Below are 14971 nucleotides of genomic sequence, written 5' to 3'. Positions count from 1 at the left end.
TTTAACTTAAATTTACAGTTAAATACCGTAATTTCATTAACTGATATAATGTTAATATACCAACCTATTGAAGTACTGAAATCTGTTTTGTACCTTTGTAATACACTGATAACCACCAAATGCAGGGGGTGATGAGAAAGTCACATGATGAACCAAAGCCCATCACAAACAACTTTTAAATAATAACATATATATAGAAGGTGCACAGTGTCATTCACACAAACGCTAAACACTATCATGGTAACACACATGAAACTGAAATAATGCAATAAACATTCATTTAACAACATTAGGTGTAACACACAACCCTAATATATAAAACTGATAAGAAAAAAACTAAGAAACATAATTATTTCAACATCAAATTTGAAATGTAACGCAGGGAATTCTGGGAATGTCAATTTACGGTTATTCACTGTAAATTATACAGTATTTTTCACTTCCAAAAATGGTATACTAACGTAAGATTTATGTCCAATACATGTAATGTCCAATACAGTTTTTCACCGTATATAGTAGGGGAATTTACCGTTAACCATTTAACAGGTTTTTACTGTAGCATTTTTACAGTCTTTTACCGTTAAATTCACTGTAATTTTTTACAGTGTAGTCATGCTGTCCAACTAGCAAGTAGCACGGTGTTCTTTCACTTGTGAAAGTTGCCTTAAAATGGATAGTTTACTCACACTCATTGTTGTTTCAAACCCAGTGAACTTTGATCATCCATAAAAAAACACATCTATCTATCCGTCCCACTCTCTCTCTTTATCTATCGTCCGTCTATCTATGTCTGTCTGTCTGTATCCATCCATCCATCCATCCATCTATTGTCAGTCTGTCCATCCATCTATCATGGTGCTTTTAGTCATTCTTGGAGCCTGACAACTGGTCACCATTCACTAAGAGCAGTGTGAACATCCTTCTGAACATCTTCAATGTTTCACTAAAAGAACAAAATTCATGTAGGTTTGAAAAGACATGAGGGTGAGTAAATAATCACCCATCTAAAATCTCCTGTGTATATCAAGTACGCTTCAGAAGAAATGCGAACCGAACGTCTCATCAGAATGCCACGTTTATGGATGAATATTCAAAGGGAGTGTGGGCTGAATATTGAGTGCAGAGAAAAATTTATTCAAGGCTAATTACAAGAAAACAGAGGAGGTCCTTGTGGGCTTTTTGTAGAGCCTGGCGAGTTTAAAAGATGAAAAGTAAATTGGCATCTGACAAAGTGAAGAACAAGCCTCTCAACAAAGATGCTCACCAGCAAAGGGCATCAATTATGGTCCATCTAAAGTGCGCCCTCTCTTCACCACCATCTCGATCTGCTGCAACATGCATCTGGAGCTTGTCCTACACATACTAATACCAGGTATTTTGCAGCATAAGCTGTGCTAGATTGCTAGTGTCAACATTGTGATTATATAGCTGTCTACACAGGTTTTATTTTAACAATAGTTGAAACTGCATAAAGAGCTGAACTCCAAATCTTTTTATATTCTTTCTCTGAACTGTTGAATCATGGACTTGAAGTATATTTTCACTCCCCTGGATTTGACAGAACTGAGTAAAATGTGGATAATTGGATGAATAACCAGTAATTGTAATACATTCATGTTCTTTTTCACATGGATGGATAAGCAATCAAAGATTCATGGGTGCCGACTTTGCCTTAATCAGTGCAAGCTAAAACAGCTATTTGCTTGTTTGTTCATGCAAAAAAAGATTTAAAAAAAAATACTAAACTACTGCAATGGTTTATTCATTTTCTATCTGCTTAATATGACTCACCATATGAGGAAACAAGTAACTAAATTACTTCCTGACACTAAACATAATACACATCATATGGGCCCGGTTCCCGTCTGCCGTGTTGCTGAGAGGTTTGCGATTGTAGCTCCGTGTACCTTTGTTTGTATGTAGGAATCTTACTATCACTCTCTGTGGTTTAAACTGCTAAAATATAACTTAATTCTCACCATAATTTTTTGCCATATCCACATGTTCTGGATTTTTTTTTCGCATTTTGTCTCTCATAGTTGAGGTATACCTATGATGAAAATTGCAGGCCTCTCTCATCTTTTTAAGTGGGAGAACTTGCACAATTGGTGGCGGACTAAATACTTTTTTTTCCCACTGTATTTGAGTGGTACCATTTTTAAATGGTAGTTTTCTGTATAACACCGGGGATGCAGAGCACATTAGTAAGGCCGCTGTATGCAGAGCGGTAAGGAAAATGTGCCTCGCTCTCAATGAGAATTTTTTTGTAGTTTCCGGATCACAAACCCACCGAAAATGAAGCTGACAACTGTATGGAATGAAAGGATACCAGACGGAAGGGTAGTTCAAGAAATATGCCGTACCCACCACCACAGCTGTTACATTTATTTGGTCATCTTTATTTCCTACAAATGCAAAAGTAACAGTTATTCTTTTTCCTGTTGAATTTTAATATTCTTATAATACTTGGTATTGTGGCCATCTCCTCTTCATCTGTTCTTCATTATTTTGTGAGCCTTCTTGCTGTTGGCTGAGTAGATGTTCATTTCATTACTCTAATTAAGAAATGCATCAGTTTGGATTAGAGAACATTTAATAATGTGAAAAGAGCATTAGACTATGTGGAAAAAGCAGCTGCACATTGAAATAGACACCAAATTATATTTATTTCATATGTCAAAAGTTTGTAAAGTCATGTAGCCTACACTCATGAACCTTAAAGCTTTACCTGATTGAATTATGTTTTTCCTTCATGTTTAGCTGCTTTTTTTGTTGTTGTTGTTTTTTTTCTCTTTTGCCTGTGGAATACCATGAAAATTAATATTAGTTCAATAATTTACCATTTTGACACTTTTTACCTTTGATATTATAACAGTGATTAAGAATTTAAATTACGTATTGAAGTATGTGGACGTCTTTTTGTCGGGTGCTGCATGGTGAATCATCATTTCGGAGCTCCATTGATCATGGCTTTTCATTGTCGTGGTGCACGAGCTAGTGGATTGAACAAACTCAATTCAGCTTGAGTTTCCCATCTCAGGGTAAATCAACTCAGAGTTCAAGTTTCAACTTAGAGTTGGTTGAACCTCCTTACTGAAACGGCCCCAGACCACAACGGAACCGTTATGAAAATAAAACCAAAAAAACATGGTTATATGCTATAGTTAAACCGGTAACCACAAATGAACCATGGTTTTGCTACACTAACCATATTTGTGGTTATACTGGTCAATACGCAAAAAAACGTGGTTACTACACTTTTACTATCATAAAACCAGTTAATGTTTGTAATTTCGTAAGGGAAATGTTTCAAGGGGACACCAACAACCCTTACAAAAATTAACCATGGTTTTATTATAGTAAAAGTGTAGTAACGTGTTTTAACTATAGTAACAATTTTTTTTAAATAGTTAAACCATGGTTAATTTTCGTAAGGGAAGTTGTATTAAGGTAGCCAGCTTACAAAACGTTTCACAATTACAGTAGCTTATTTCGTCAGCTTATGTAGGCTAATAATATCCAAAAAAGCTAAGGAATCATATCATCAGGGTGTTAAATAAACAAAAATCTCACCTTTCAGAGTAGACATTGATAATCATGTCCCAGCCAGGTTGGTTGAATTGGGTGGTTGCTCTACGCCAGGGGTGCCCAAACTTGGTCCTGGAGGGCCGGTGTCCTGCAGAGTTTAGCTCCAACTTGCCTCAACACACCTGCCGGGAAGTTTCTAGCATGCCTAGAGCTTGATTAGCTGGTTCAGGTGTGTTTGATTAGGGTTGGAGCTAAACTCTGCAGGACACCAGCCCTCCAGGACCGAGTTTGGGCACCCCTGCTCTACGCCCTTAATAAACAAACTCCAGCTGGTCCAAAATGCAGCAGCTGTAGTTCTTACTAGAACCAGGAAGTACGACTATATTAGCCCGGTTCTGTTAACTCTGCACTGGCTCCCTATTGAACATTGTATAAATGTAAAAATCTTGCTAATTACTTATAAAGCCCTGAATGGTTTAGCTCAGGGGTGGCGAACGTCAGTCCTGGAGAGCCGCAGCCCTGCAGAGTTTTGCTTCAACCCTAATCAAACACACCTGAACAAGCTAATCAAGGTCTGAAGGGTTACTAGAAAGCTACAGGCAGGTGAGTTTTAATTAGGGTTGGAGCTGTACTCTGCAGGGCTGCGGCTCTCCAGGACCGGAGTTCGCCACCGCTGGTTTAGCTCCTCAGTACTTGAGCAAGCTCATATCGCATTATAGTCCTTCACAACCACTGCGATACAGCCCTGAATGTCAGCAGAGACCATGTCAACTAGATGAGCCAGATCCCCTGCGAAACCTGCATCAACTAGATGGCCATCAGGAAAAGACCACAGGAACCAGACAATCTTTGTACAACACAATCTGAACTGTGTTGCAGCCTGGACTGGAATTAAACCACACCATGCTGGTTTCGTCTGGCCAGAGGAGAACTGGCCCCCCGACTGAGCCTGGTTTCTCTTCTCCATTTCTGTCACCGATGGAGTTTTGGTTCCTCACCACTGTTGCCTTTGGCTTTCTTAGTTGGGGATGCTTAATTTCTGGCAATATTGTCGGCTTGATTGCACAGACACTATTGGAAGAGAGCAGAACTGATGATGACATCACAGAATCATCAATGAACTGACTGAAAAACTGATAGATTTTTTGCATTATTGACAAACTATTTCTGTTTGACACTGTAAAGCTGCTTTGACACAATCTGTATTTTATAAAGCACTATATAGGTGACTTGACTTGACTCTTTCTTTACTGCCACAGGTAATTGTCCTTGGAGATGATGATGCTAAATTTAAGTGTTTTCCTTGGGTCATTCCTACTATGCACTACTTTACATCTTTTATTTCGATATTATAAAGATGGAAACTGTTTATTTTATCATAGAAATAAGTGAAAATATGGTGTTTTTTATTTGATTTGATTATTTTTTAATCAGTTATTGAATCAATCAGATATTTTTTTTAAATCAGTTATTATTTTGTTATCTGTACATAGTCACATTAATAACATTATTAACACTGCCAGAGAAAATTGCAGTTCCTTTGTAACTTTACATATACCGTTTAATGAAGTTTTCATAAATTTCAGTCATTTTATAATTTAAGAACATAATTTTACCAAGTGTCAATTTTTCTAGTATATATGGAATTTTCCAAGTATTATGATATTATATTATATTACATTATATTGGAATGTAAAGGCTGATATAAATACAGTTAAAGTAGCATCTGTAAAATAAAATCACATCAAATACACATTTTAATCACGTTTTCTCAACAATATTCTCAACAATACGTGACCCTGGAGCACAAAACCAGTCTTAAGTCGCTGGGGTATATTTGTAGCAACAGCCAAAAATACATTGTATCAAAATTATTGATTTTCCTTTTATGCCAAAAATCAGGACATTAAGTAAAGATTATGTTCCATGAAGATATTTAGTAAATTCCCTACTGTAAATATATTAAAACTTAATTTTTGATTAGTAATATGCATTGCTAAGGACTTCATTTGGACAACTTTAAAGGCGATTTTCTCAATATTTAGATTTTTTTGCACCATCAGATTCCAGATTTTCAAATAGTTGTACCTCGGCCAAATATTGTCCTATCCTAACAATCAGAGAATGATGGAGAACTTGAGACTATTATACATGCATTAACAGGAATTTTCATTTAAAATTAGTTCTGATATATTTACAGTAGGAAATTTACAAAATATCTTCATGGAACATGATCTTTACTTAAGCACAAAAGGAGCTCAACAACTGAGCATCTATCACACAGCAGTGGTTAAGTAGCATTGAGAGCATTGATGGATAAGGTATTGTCCCCTCTGTCTGATCAACAGCGGGCTAAAGTAAAATGAAATGAAAAAGGCCTGTTAGTATTTCATTACTATGCAAATGCATGACTCAGAAGAGTTCAGTGACCTCCAGCGCTAGAAGCTCATATTCAAGGTAGAGTTGCTACTAGATGGAGATCTCATTTTCTCATGCAGCACCAGAAAACAGTGTCTGGTTTACAAACACTCTGTCATCGCCTCCACTGAAGATGACAAAAAAACAATGATATGAGAAAACAGCTTTACACAGGCACTATCATTTGAAACTCAAGAACTGCTCCTGGGTGCTCTTCTTTAGATTTTTATTTCCCCCACTAAACAATAAAAATGTGGAAATGAATTACTGATTTGAGTTGAATTTATTTTAAAATTGTACCAGTATTCTATCTTAAAAATAATCCACTGCAAAGTACAAAACAATCAAACTACACTCTTAAAAATAAAGGTGCTTCACGATGCCATAGAAGAACCTTTTTGTCTAAATGGTTCCATAAAGAACCTTTAACATCTGAAGAACCTTTCTGTTTCACAAAAGGTTCTTTGTGGCGAAAGAAGGTTCTTCAGATTATAAAAAGGTAAGAAAGAGATGGTTCTTTAAAGAACCTTTGACTGAATGGTTCTTTGTGGAACCAAAAATGGTTCTTCTATGGCATCGCTGTGAAGAACCCTTTGAAGCACCTTTATTATTATACACTTTATCAATATAAATAATGATAATAAATAATAAAATAATATTATAATGCTTTAATTTCAGAATTTCATGTATTGTAACCCTTTCAGAATGTGTTTATTGTCTTTATGCTTGTAAATGTTGCACACAATGTGGAAGTAATATGCAATGTGAACGACAATCTTGTTAACTGTAACGAAGTCCATCTCTTTGTGCTGTGCAAAATCTTTGTGCAATATCAGTACTTCAGTAAATCTAAGTATTTGTGTGTATATCTAGTAATCATATACATATTTACAGTACATCATATTTTGTGTGTTCAGATGAATAGTGGGCCACTTTCAGTTTGATCTCACTATTAGTGCTAATCATGCTTCAAAACTAAGACAGGTGCAGTATATCTAGAGTAAAACAGCTGCAAGTCATTTCCTCCCTGGCAACATCCATCATATCGTTCAAATCTCAAGCTCTCAAGCTATCAGAAGCATACTGATTTTGCCCACTTAGTGTTCTTCCATGCTTTCTGAACATTTATAACAAGCAATGACAGATTTAGTACTTCTATATGGCAAAATTCAAACCATACCAAAAATGAAAATGTATATTTTTATTACTAAGTTTTTATCTATTGCATATTTCTGAATTGTATAAATGTGGCAAGTTATTATAAAACCATTCACTCAGACATTGGACATTTTGCATTAAACTGTTATCCTACAGAATTTTAAAACATTATTTTTGGTGATTAGGCTCGTTGCAGGACAGATGTCCAAGAAACTACCTGTGTAAACAGAAGTGAAGGAACGTCAACATTAGAAATCTTATCTTTTGGGTTACACAACTGTATTTCAAGAGACAAAACGTGGGCAAAAGATGACAAGAAGAATGGGCAAATATGGTCAATAAGACATTCTACCCATCCTATCAGGATTGTTTTCTCTTTTCGCAGGTTACATTTTTAACAAACAAGTGATTCTCTTTATGAGTGAGTCATTGAATCATTCACTCGAAAACACTCATTCAGAAATAACACATAACTTCACACTGCACTGCCAAATGCAGACAAAGACATGTTCGTCAGGTTTTGTCAGATTAGTGTGGTAACCCAGTCGGCGTCTCTTGGCACTGGTCTGTGCTTGTTTTTGCTGACTGAACATGTTCAACTGATTCACCCAAACACCACTTCAGCCAGAACCAAACGACATACTGTGGGTTGCTAGGAGACAAAATGGTTGATTCTTTTTTGAATCTGTTGACAGAGCAAAAACAGACAAAATATTATAGTGAGTGTAAAACAATTTACTCTGTATTAACTTCCTGTTTATTGAACTGTTGCATAAAAATTATATTTACATTTTTTCATGGTTTAAAATATACATATTTTAATACGGTTAAGGGGTTCAAATCAGTTTGTGGCTACTGTATATTAATAGAATAAATTACATTATAGATAGAATATATTACAGTTAAAATGTAGCTAAAATGCATTTTGTTTACAGAGGAATAAGCACACAAAAAGAAAAAGCATTTTTGCCCTAAAGCATCTGTTGCTGTCTCTGAAATATTATGTGCAATGTATTTCTTTAACTGTTCTTCTTTCTTTAAGATCAAGACAGGAATTATGATATTCTGCCCGGGAAAAAAAAGCCAGAAAAATGCATTTAAATGTATTTTATGTGTCACCGTAAATAGCCTGTAAAGAAGAACAGAGGTAACACTGGAAACACTGCTCCTTGATGATTTCATTTACTCTCTCACCCATTTGTAAAGCTGCTGATGTGAGCAATGGAGATATTTCTCGCTTCTCATATCCAGAGCCTCATTTTTTTTTGGAGTCACTCACTGATCTTATTTGGGGGGACTGAGCAAAAGGTGCACCATTCAAGTCTCTCACAGCGATACGCAAAATTAAATACAAGAACTGATATGCGAATAAATCAGATGCCTCGTGAATATTTATATGGCTGCTTACCTGCTCAATTAACTTACAGATTTAAATGCCATGGAAACATTTTGAATCTCTAGCTGTGTGCATTTGGTTGTTAAGGGATGAGTTGCAAAATTTGATTTAGCATCCTTTCGTTTTCTTTCATTATCTAAGATTTGATTACAGCTATGAAATTGTTTGTAAATATGTTATGGGTTTGTTATGCACTGTATGCACTGGACTGGGAATAAATAATACATCTGTGCTGGTTCTGCATGTTAAAAATGATTTGTTTTCCTGCAATGAATAGATTTTAAACGTTTTTAATTCGTAAGTCAGGCCAGGGATATTTACCAGATTTACTCATATGCCTAAGAACATTTTCTTGCTGAGGTTTTCTGCACCTACCGATCCAAATATAGCATTAGCATTTCTATATGATTTCAGATCAGAGTAAACAGGCAAAATTGAAATGATTAATATAGAGAGCAACTGTTGCTCTTCAGGGTAAACAAACAGCAATTATTCTGTAAGAACCAATGAAAGCACTTGTTCATTGGACAGATGGCAACATCAAAATGTGCTTATCTTACAACATTAGCGTAACTGAAAACCAAAAACATCATTATTGCTTCCATCATTTTTCACATGGATCATTAATAATGGAAACAAAAGACTGCAGAAGAATCTAATTTAGCTCATGGTGTGCACTCCATTCAAGCTGTCTGTTGCACTCAGGTATATTAATGAACAAAAAAATATAGAAATCACCAAATGTGCACATATATTTGTACTCAAAATGTGTATCAAATGCCATATAAGACTTACCATACATGGCTGTTGTCAAATCCATATCTCTATAATATCAGCTGCATGGAAATTTTATTTAGTAAAATGTGTGCTGGGCATCATACAAGATGCACCTGAAAAACAAATGCCTTCTGGCCTGAAACCTGTATAAGAAAGTAAATAAAACAGCTAGCAGATTTTTCCATCTGCTTGCAAGTACTTTCCAAACTGGTCTCCATGAGGATTGAAGGATCCAGGTAGCAAAATAAATCTGCAAATGCATCATACTTTGGTTCTGGGATTGGTTATGCTTGAAGGGCACTGAGAGTTTGAGCAGGTCAAGGAGGAAAATTAATTTCAGAAGTCATAAAATGGACAGCTTCAGTAAGCTACTAAGATGACCAATGAAGAAAAGAGTTCAGTCAAAAATGAAAGTTAGCTGAAAATGTACTCACCTTCAGGCCATCCAAGACGTAGACCAGTTTGTTTCTTCATTTGAAAAGATTCTATGAAATGTAGCATTACATCACTTGCTCAACAACGGATCCTCTGCAGTGAACGGGTGCCGTCAGAATGAGTGTTCAAACAGCTGATGAAAACATAAATCCACATGACTCCAGTCCATCAATTAATGTCTTGTGAAGCGAAAAGCTTCAAACGAGTCCTCTATCCATAACATTGCTTTCTCCAGTGAAAGTTGTGAAAACTTTTTCCAAAAAGGCTCTAAATAAATATGTTGGTGGATTTTGATGTGAGAGGACAACAGGGGATGGACTTTTTCACTGTAGGAATCCTTATTATGGACTTGGCCAGATGTGACGGTTTAAAATGAAAAACGTCTTAATGATGGACAAATATGCAGCTTTTTATTTCACAAGACATTTAGCGACTGGACTCGTGGATTATTTCGATTTTTTTTATGTTGTTGTTTGAACTCTCATTCTGACGGCACCCATTCACTGCAGAGGATTCACTGCTGAGCAAGTAATGTAATGCCATTTCTACAAATCTGTTCTGATTAAGAAACAAACTCTTTTACAGCTTAGATGGCCTGAGGGTGTGTAACGTTTCATCAAATGTTCATTTTTGGGTGAACTATTACTTTAAAAGCAGATGTCTCTAAAACAGTGGATGTTATATTTGAAGTGATGTTTTCCTGTATCCAAAATTCCAAGAGAACATAAATGCAAACCATGAATGCACTGCAAACCACTTTGGATAAAGGCCAAATTCATAAATGTAAATACACCCTACAACCAATCAATTGAAATTAAAATGCAGGGCAGTTAAATACAACAAACACAAGTGTTTTTGTTGATTTGCATTAAAAGAGGACATGGAAATGGTGGATGTTTCACTGTTCAGCTATCATGGTCTCATTTTTCTCATAAGACTGAGTTAGTGCTGTCGGGCAAAAGAGGGTCAAGGTAGGTTCAGTATGACACCCTGTGGTAACACTGCTCCAGTGCAGCTTGTGTTCTCTTAACTATATAAAATAAACATCAAAATGACAATCATTGTCAACTAAAAATTTAAAAGGAGCTGTTCTCCATCAGGTTTTTTCTTAAATATTTGTCTAATACTATCAGTAATGAGGTCTTTTAATACACACTGTAATATTAATTGAACATTGATTTAATTTAGATTACAGCAACACACAGAGCCTTCAGGAAAAATATGCGCACAACGTTCATTATGTAATATGGACTTTTTTATGAAGCTTTTTGACATAGATGCCTCAGGATGGCTTTGAGAAGCTATTAATATCTCACAACCGGTGTTAAATGTGTAATTATGTGCTTTATGCTTCATTTGGATCGACGGCAATACATCAGAAGCCAAGGAAATAAACACACGAGACAAAGACCTTGATGCTCATATATTATTTATTCCTTTTAAATACTTTCCTCTTATAATATACATTTCTATCTTAAATAATACAAATGCGCTGTGCTAGATCTATTATTTCAAAGAATGCCCAGTACTTCCATGCTGCACTGAAATATATATATCTCAGTCCTATATATATATATATATATATATATATAGACACGCTCGCCCACATACACACAAACAGCCATTCATCAAAGGAGCAAAGAGCCTGGAATTCATGGTCAGTTTTGTATACAGAAGAATGAACATAATCCTCTCCCTCTCTCCTCATTTTGGTACACAACATGTTGTATTTGCCATCCAGAACATTCTTCTAGAGAAGTATACATTTCAAAAATACATAATTTTCACACTAACAGCAACCATTAAGTAGTCTACTCAACCACACCGCCAACCAAAGCAAAACGAGCTCTGCTTAAATGTTCCGCGAAACCGCTATGGCATTAACACATCTAAACTGACATATCTGATGCTAGGAGATGACATTTACTGCAATAACTGAGAACAGAACGGAAGATCAGGACGAGATTATTTCACTTCTGTTTTTTTGTTCATGTAAAGTCTGCAATCTTCTAAAGAAAAGGTCCAAAATAGGGAAGTGTGAAGGTCAGCATAGTGTAATCAGACAATCTTATCAATGCTTTTTAACACAGATAACAATGTGGTGCAAAACAAGCAGGCCAAAAACGTGAATAGGCTTGAATAAAAAATAAAATAAAAAAATCAACCAACCAGTATTTCTTCACATAGAAAACTGTTAACTATTTAAAGGCACAAACAGACCATATAAAACAGCTTTCTCATATCATAATTAGCGATCTTGTAACAAAACTACCATGTAGGACGAGAAGCAAAGGGCACACGTTGAAAGCAGGCCTGTGCGCACGAGATAAAGTTTGTCCATTCACATTTGTAACTGACAGTTAGCGAGTTCTCTCGTATCTCTTTGTACACATACAACAAATACACAGTATTTTCCTGCATTGGAGATCAGTAGCAGGTGACATTTATGAACTGAGCCAGACTGCTGACTCGGTGAATGATAAGTTTTAGTGCAAACTAATGGAGTTGCGAAGGTGGATGTTAAGGAGTGGCGTGATAACCTTTGGTTTGCTGGGAAGGCAGAAAACGGGGAAACTCGGTGTTGGATATAAGGCAAGTCATGATGGGCAACGGGAGGACGAAAGCTCATTACTCATTGGTCGATCAACAGAATGTTAAGTTAACCAAATGCATTCTGGGATATTTGGTCCCCCATGATAAGTCTGTGATCCCCTACACCCTGTTATGATGATTGAATGAATGATTGGCCATTGTGTTGAGGATCAAACTGATTGGTGCCTCCTAAAACAAGGAGCTTGTGTTCAATTTATCTAAAAATAAATATTTTTTCCCTTCAATCCACAGATTACTAGGTTCAATAATAAGGGTGCAGTTACTTCCAAAGAGAGAATATTAGAACTCTATTCCATAATTCAAGGTAATTCTTAATGTACCTGCATTAAATTTCTTCGTCTTTTTACACTCATTCAGCAAATATAAAAGATAACTGCAAAAATAAATACTCAAATTCATGGAGTGAAAAATCACATTTTGGCGATCGGTACCTTTGAACTCAAGGTAGTTGTGCTCAGAATGCCGTTCTATAAAGTCACGAGGGATAACAGTTGCAACTTTTTTCACTTTTTCAGAAGTGCTACGCCGAGAGCATTTATCCTAAAGGGAAAACAGAAAATAACAACTCCTCCCTAAAGACTTGTGGCCATCCAGCTGATAGGGCTTTGATTGTGTTACAACGTTTTGGATTCTGGTTTCAGTGTATGGCTCCATTCAAACCTACTGCAGGTTTTTCAGCAGACGGCCGTAGCGGAAGTCATAAACGTGGCGGCAGACAAACACCAAGTCGGGGTCGATGTCGTTGGGCATGCAACGATGAGCTGGAATTACATCGCTGGAAGGAGGGACCAGGGAGCTACGTCTGGGAAAGCCCTCCTCACCACACTTCACCAAGGCACAAAATCTGAAACATTCCAAATCACATTTGATTTATAGAAAGGATAGGAGGTGATGATACATTTGACACTTGCAAAGAGCCGATAAATATGATCGCTCACCTACAATATTGTGCTAATGTCAACACATAGCACTTATCCTCGATACATGCCACACTGTTTTCATCCTGATGCCGAGATGCGAAAATCTCATTCTGGAAAAATTCACACACACCATCAATATTTTATAATCAACTTAAGGGAATCCATGCTGTAAATGTATAAAATAAATATTGCACCAAATACAATGAGAAAAAAAAAAACAATTCTTTTGAGACGTAGTATTAAATCAAATATTTATGTCGGAAGATGCACGCATGTTAAAAATTCAACTTAAATATTCCCTTTATGAATTATAGTACATATACAGTGTTCGTAACGTGTTTGAGAGTGCTGGGAGTCATTTGTTTGCCCAGTGTCCCTATTTCAGCGGTTTACTGAACACAGGAAACTTGTGCTGCCTACTTCCTCTATTAAAATCCTAATCAAAGGAAGTCAAATGTTGACATTGCTAGTCCCCGGAGGACCACACTGCTGTGCCATGAACAATTCTAGACTCACCTCACAGTACATGCTGGGATTGCGACCCCCCTGAGTGTGTTCTGGGCGGTAGTACCAAAACAAGCTCATCATCAGCTCCCCTGAAAGTAGGCATCAAGTATTATGAGCTCTTCTGTGACTTTCATTGATGTACCAGAGAAAACAGTATTTAGAGGAAGACTTACCTGACTCAGGGTCTTCCCAGAAGGCAGAGACTTTGGCCACGTAAGGCGAGGACTTCTTCCTGGGACCTGAGCGCAGTAGCACTGTGTCTCTGACCCTGATCACCTCTCCATCTCTCTGCACTCCTTCATAACACCTGCGCAGGGATGTGGAGTCTTCACTCTTAAACAAAATGAAAAATATAGTCACACATCGCATTCTATCTCATTATAAACTTTTGGATCATGTCAGACATTTGAAAAACTACACATTTTAAAAACGCCAAGAAGGGTCAATGTGAAACCAGCCTAAGTGATTAAAGCTTTACTTAAGATAGCTTAATCAAGTAGTCTGGTTTGCCTGAATGACTACTCTCAAAATGCATTTCAAAAAGTATTTTTAACTTGACACTTGCTATCTTACACATGTAACATGTGGACCACAGGTAAGGCGCTTTAAAGGAGATTCATTTAAAAATGCACCCTTTAAAAATAAGCACGGTGTGCTGTCAACATGCTAATTAAAGCAATGCCACTAAAAATAGAAAAAATAATATTTGAATTGAGTGCAGCAAAATATCTACACTACCATTCAAATTTGGTGATTTCTTACACTTACCAAGGCTACATTTATTTGATCAAATATACAGTAAAAACAGCAATACAGTGAAATATTACAATTTAGGATAACTGTTTTTTATTTTAATATAATTGTAATTTATCCCTGAAACATTATTATTCCTCTAAAGGCAAAGCTGAATTTTCAGCAGCCATTCCAGTCTTCAGTGTCACATGATCATCCAGAAATCATTCTAATATTCTGATTTGGAGCTAAATTATTTATAATGATTCTTATTACCATCAATGTTGAAAACAGTTGTGTTGCTTAATATTTCTGAGGCAACCGTGACAGCATTTTTAATATTTCTTTTGTAACAAATGTCTTTACTGTTAATTTATCAATTTAATTTATTTTTCATGAATGAATTTCTTTAAAAAAAAAATTAAAAAAAAACTTACTGACCCCAAACTTTCTAAAGGTATGTGTATATGGAAATTTTGCACAAATA

The 14971-nt window shown here is 36.1% G+C and overlaps 1 protein-coding gene and 1 long non-coding RNA gene across 6 annotated transcripts in view; both read right to left on the bottom strand.

Moving 5' to 3' along the window:
* Positions 1 to 2762: 2762 nt before the first annotated feature.
* Positions 2763 to 3685, bottom strand: LOC107594859 (uncharacterized). Its single transcript, XR_001610202.1, has 3 exons — positions 3574 to 3685; positions 2896 to 2994; positions 2763 to 2798 (listed from the first exon to the last, which is right to left on the bottom strand). It is a non-coding gene; the product is annotated as an uncharacterized lncRNA (long non-coding RNA).
* Positions 3686 to 11706: 8021 nt separating this feature from the next.
* bahd1 (bromo adjacent homology domain containing 1) overlaps positions 11707 to 14971 on the bottom strand; it is a 41912-nt gene continuing 38647 nt past the window's right edge. For all 5 annotated transcript variants that reach the window (XM_016284990.1, XM_016284989.1, XM_016284991.1 and 2 more), the window contains 4 exons: positions 13926 to 14085; positions 13762 to 13841; positions 13264 to 13355; positions 11707 to 13169 (listed from right to left, as the gene is read on the bottom strand). In XM_016284990.1, the coding sequence (XP_016140476.1) occupies positions 12986 to 13169; positions 13264 to 13355; positions 13762 to 13841; positions 13926 to 14085 (516 nt within the window). In that variant the 3' untranslated portion in view covers positions 11707 to 12985. The remainder of the gene's footprint in view (positions 13170 to 13263; positions 13356 to 13761; positions 13842 to 13925; positions 14086 to 14971) is intronic.

This window comes from Sinocyclocheilus grahami, unplaced genomic scaffold, assembly GCF_001515645.1.
Source record: "Sinocyclocheilus grahami isolate Dianchi unplaced genomic scaffold, SAMN03320097.WGS_v1.1 scaffold191.1, whole genome shotgun sequence".
Classification (NCBI taxonomy): Eukaryota; Metazoa; Chordata; class Actinopteri; order Cypriniformes; family Cyprinidae; genus Sinocyclocheilus; species Sinocyclocheilus grahami.
The sequence above is the reverse complement of the archived record's forward strand: the minus strand, read 5'-3'. Positions and strand labels throughout refer to the sequence as shown.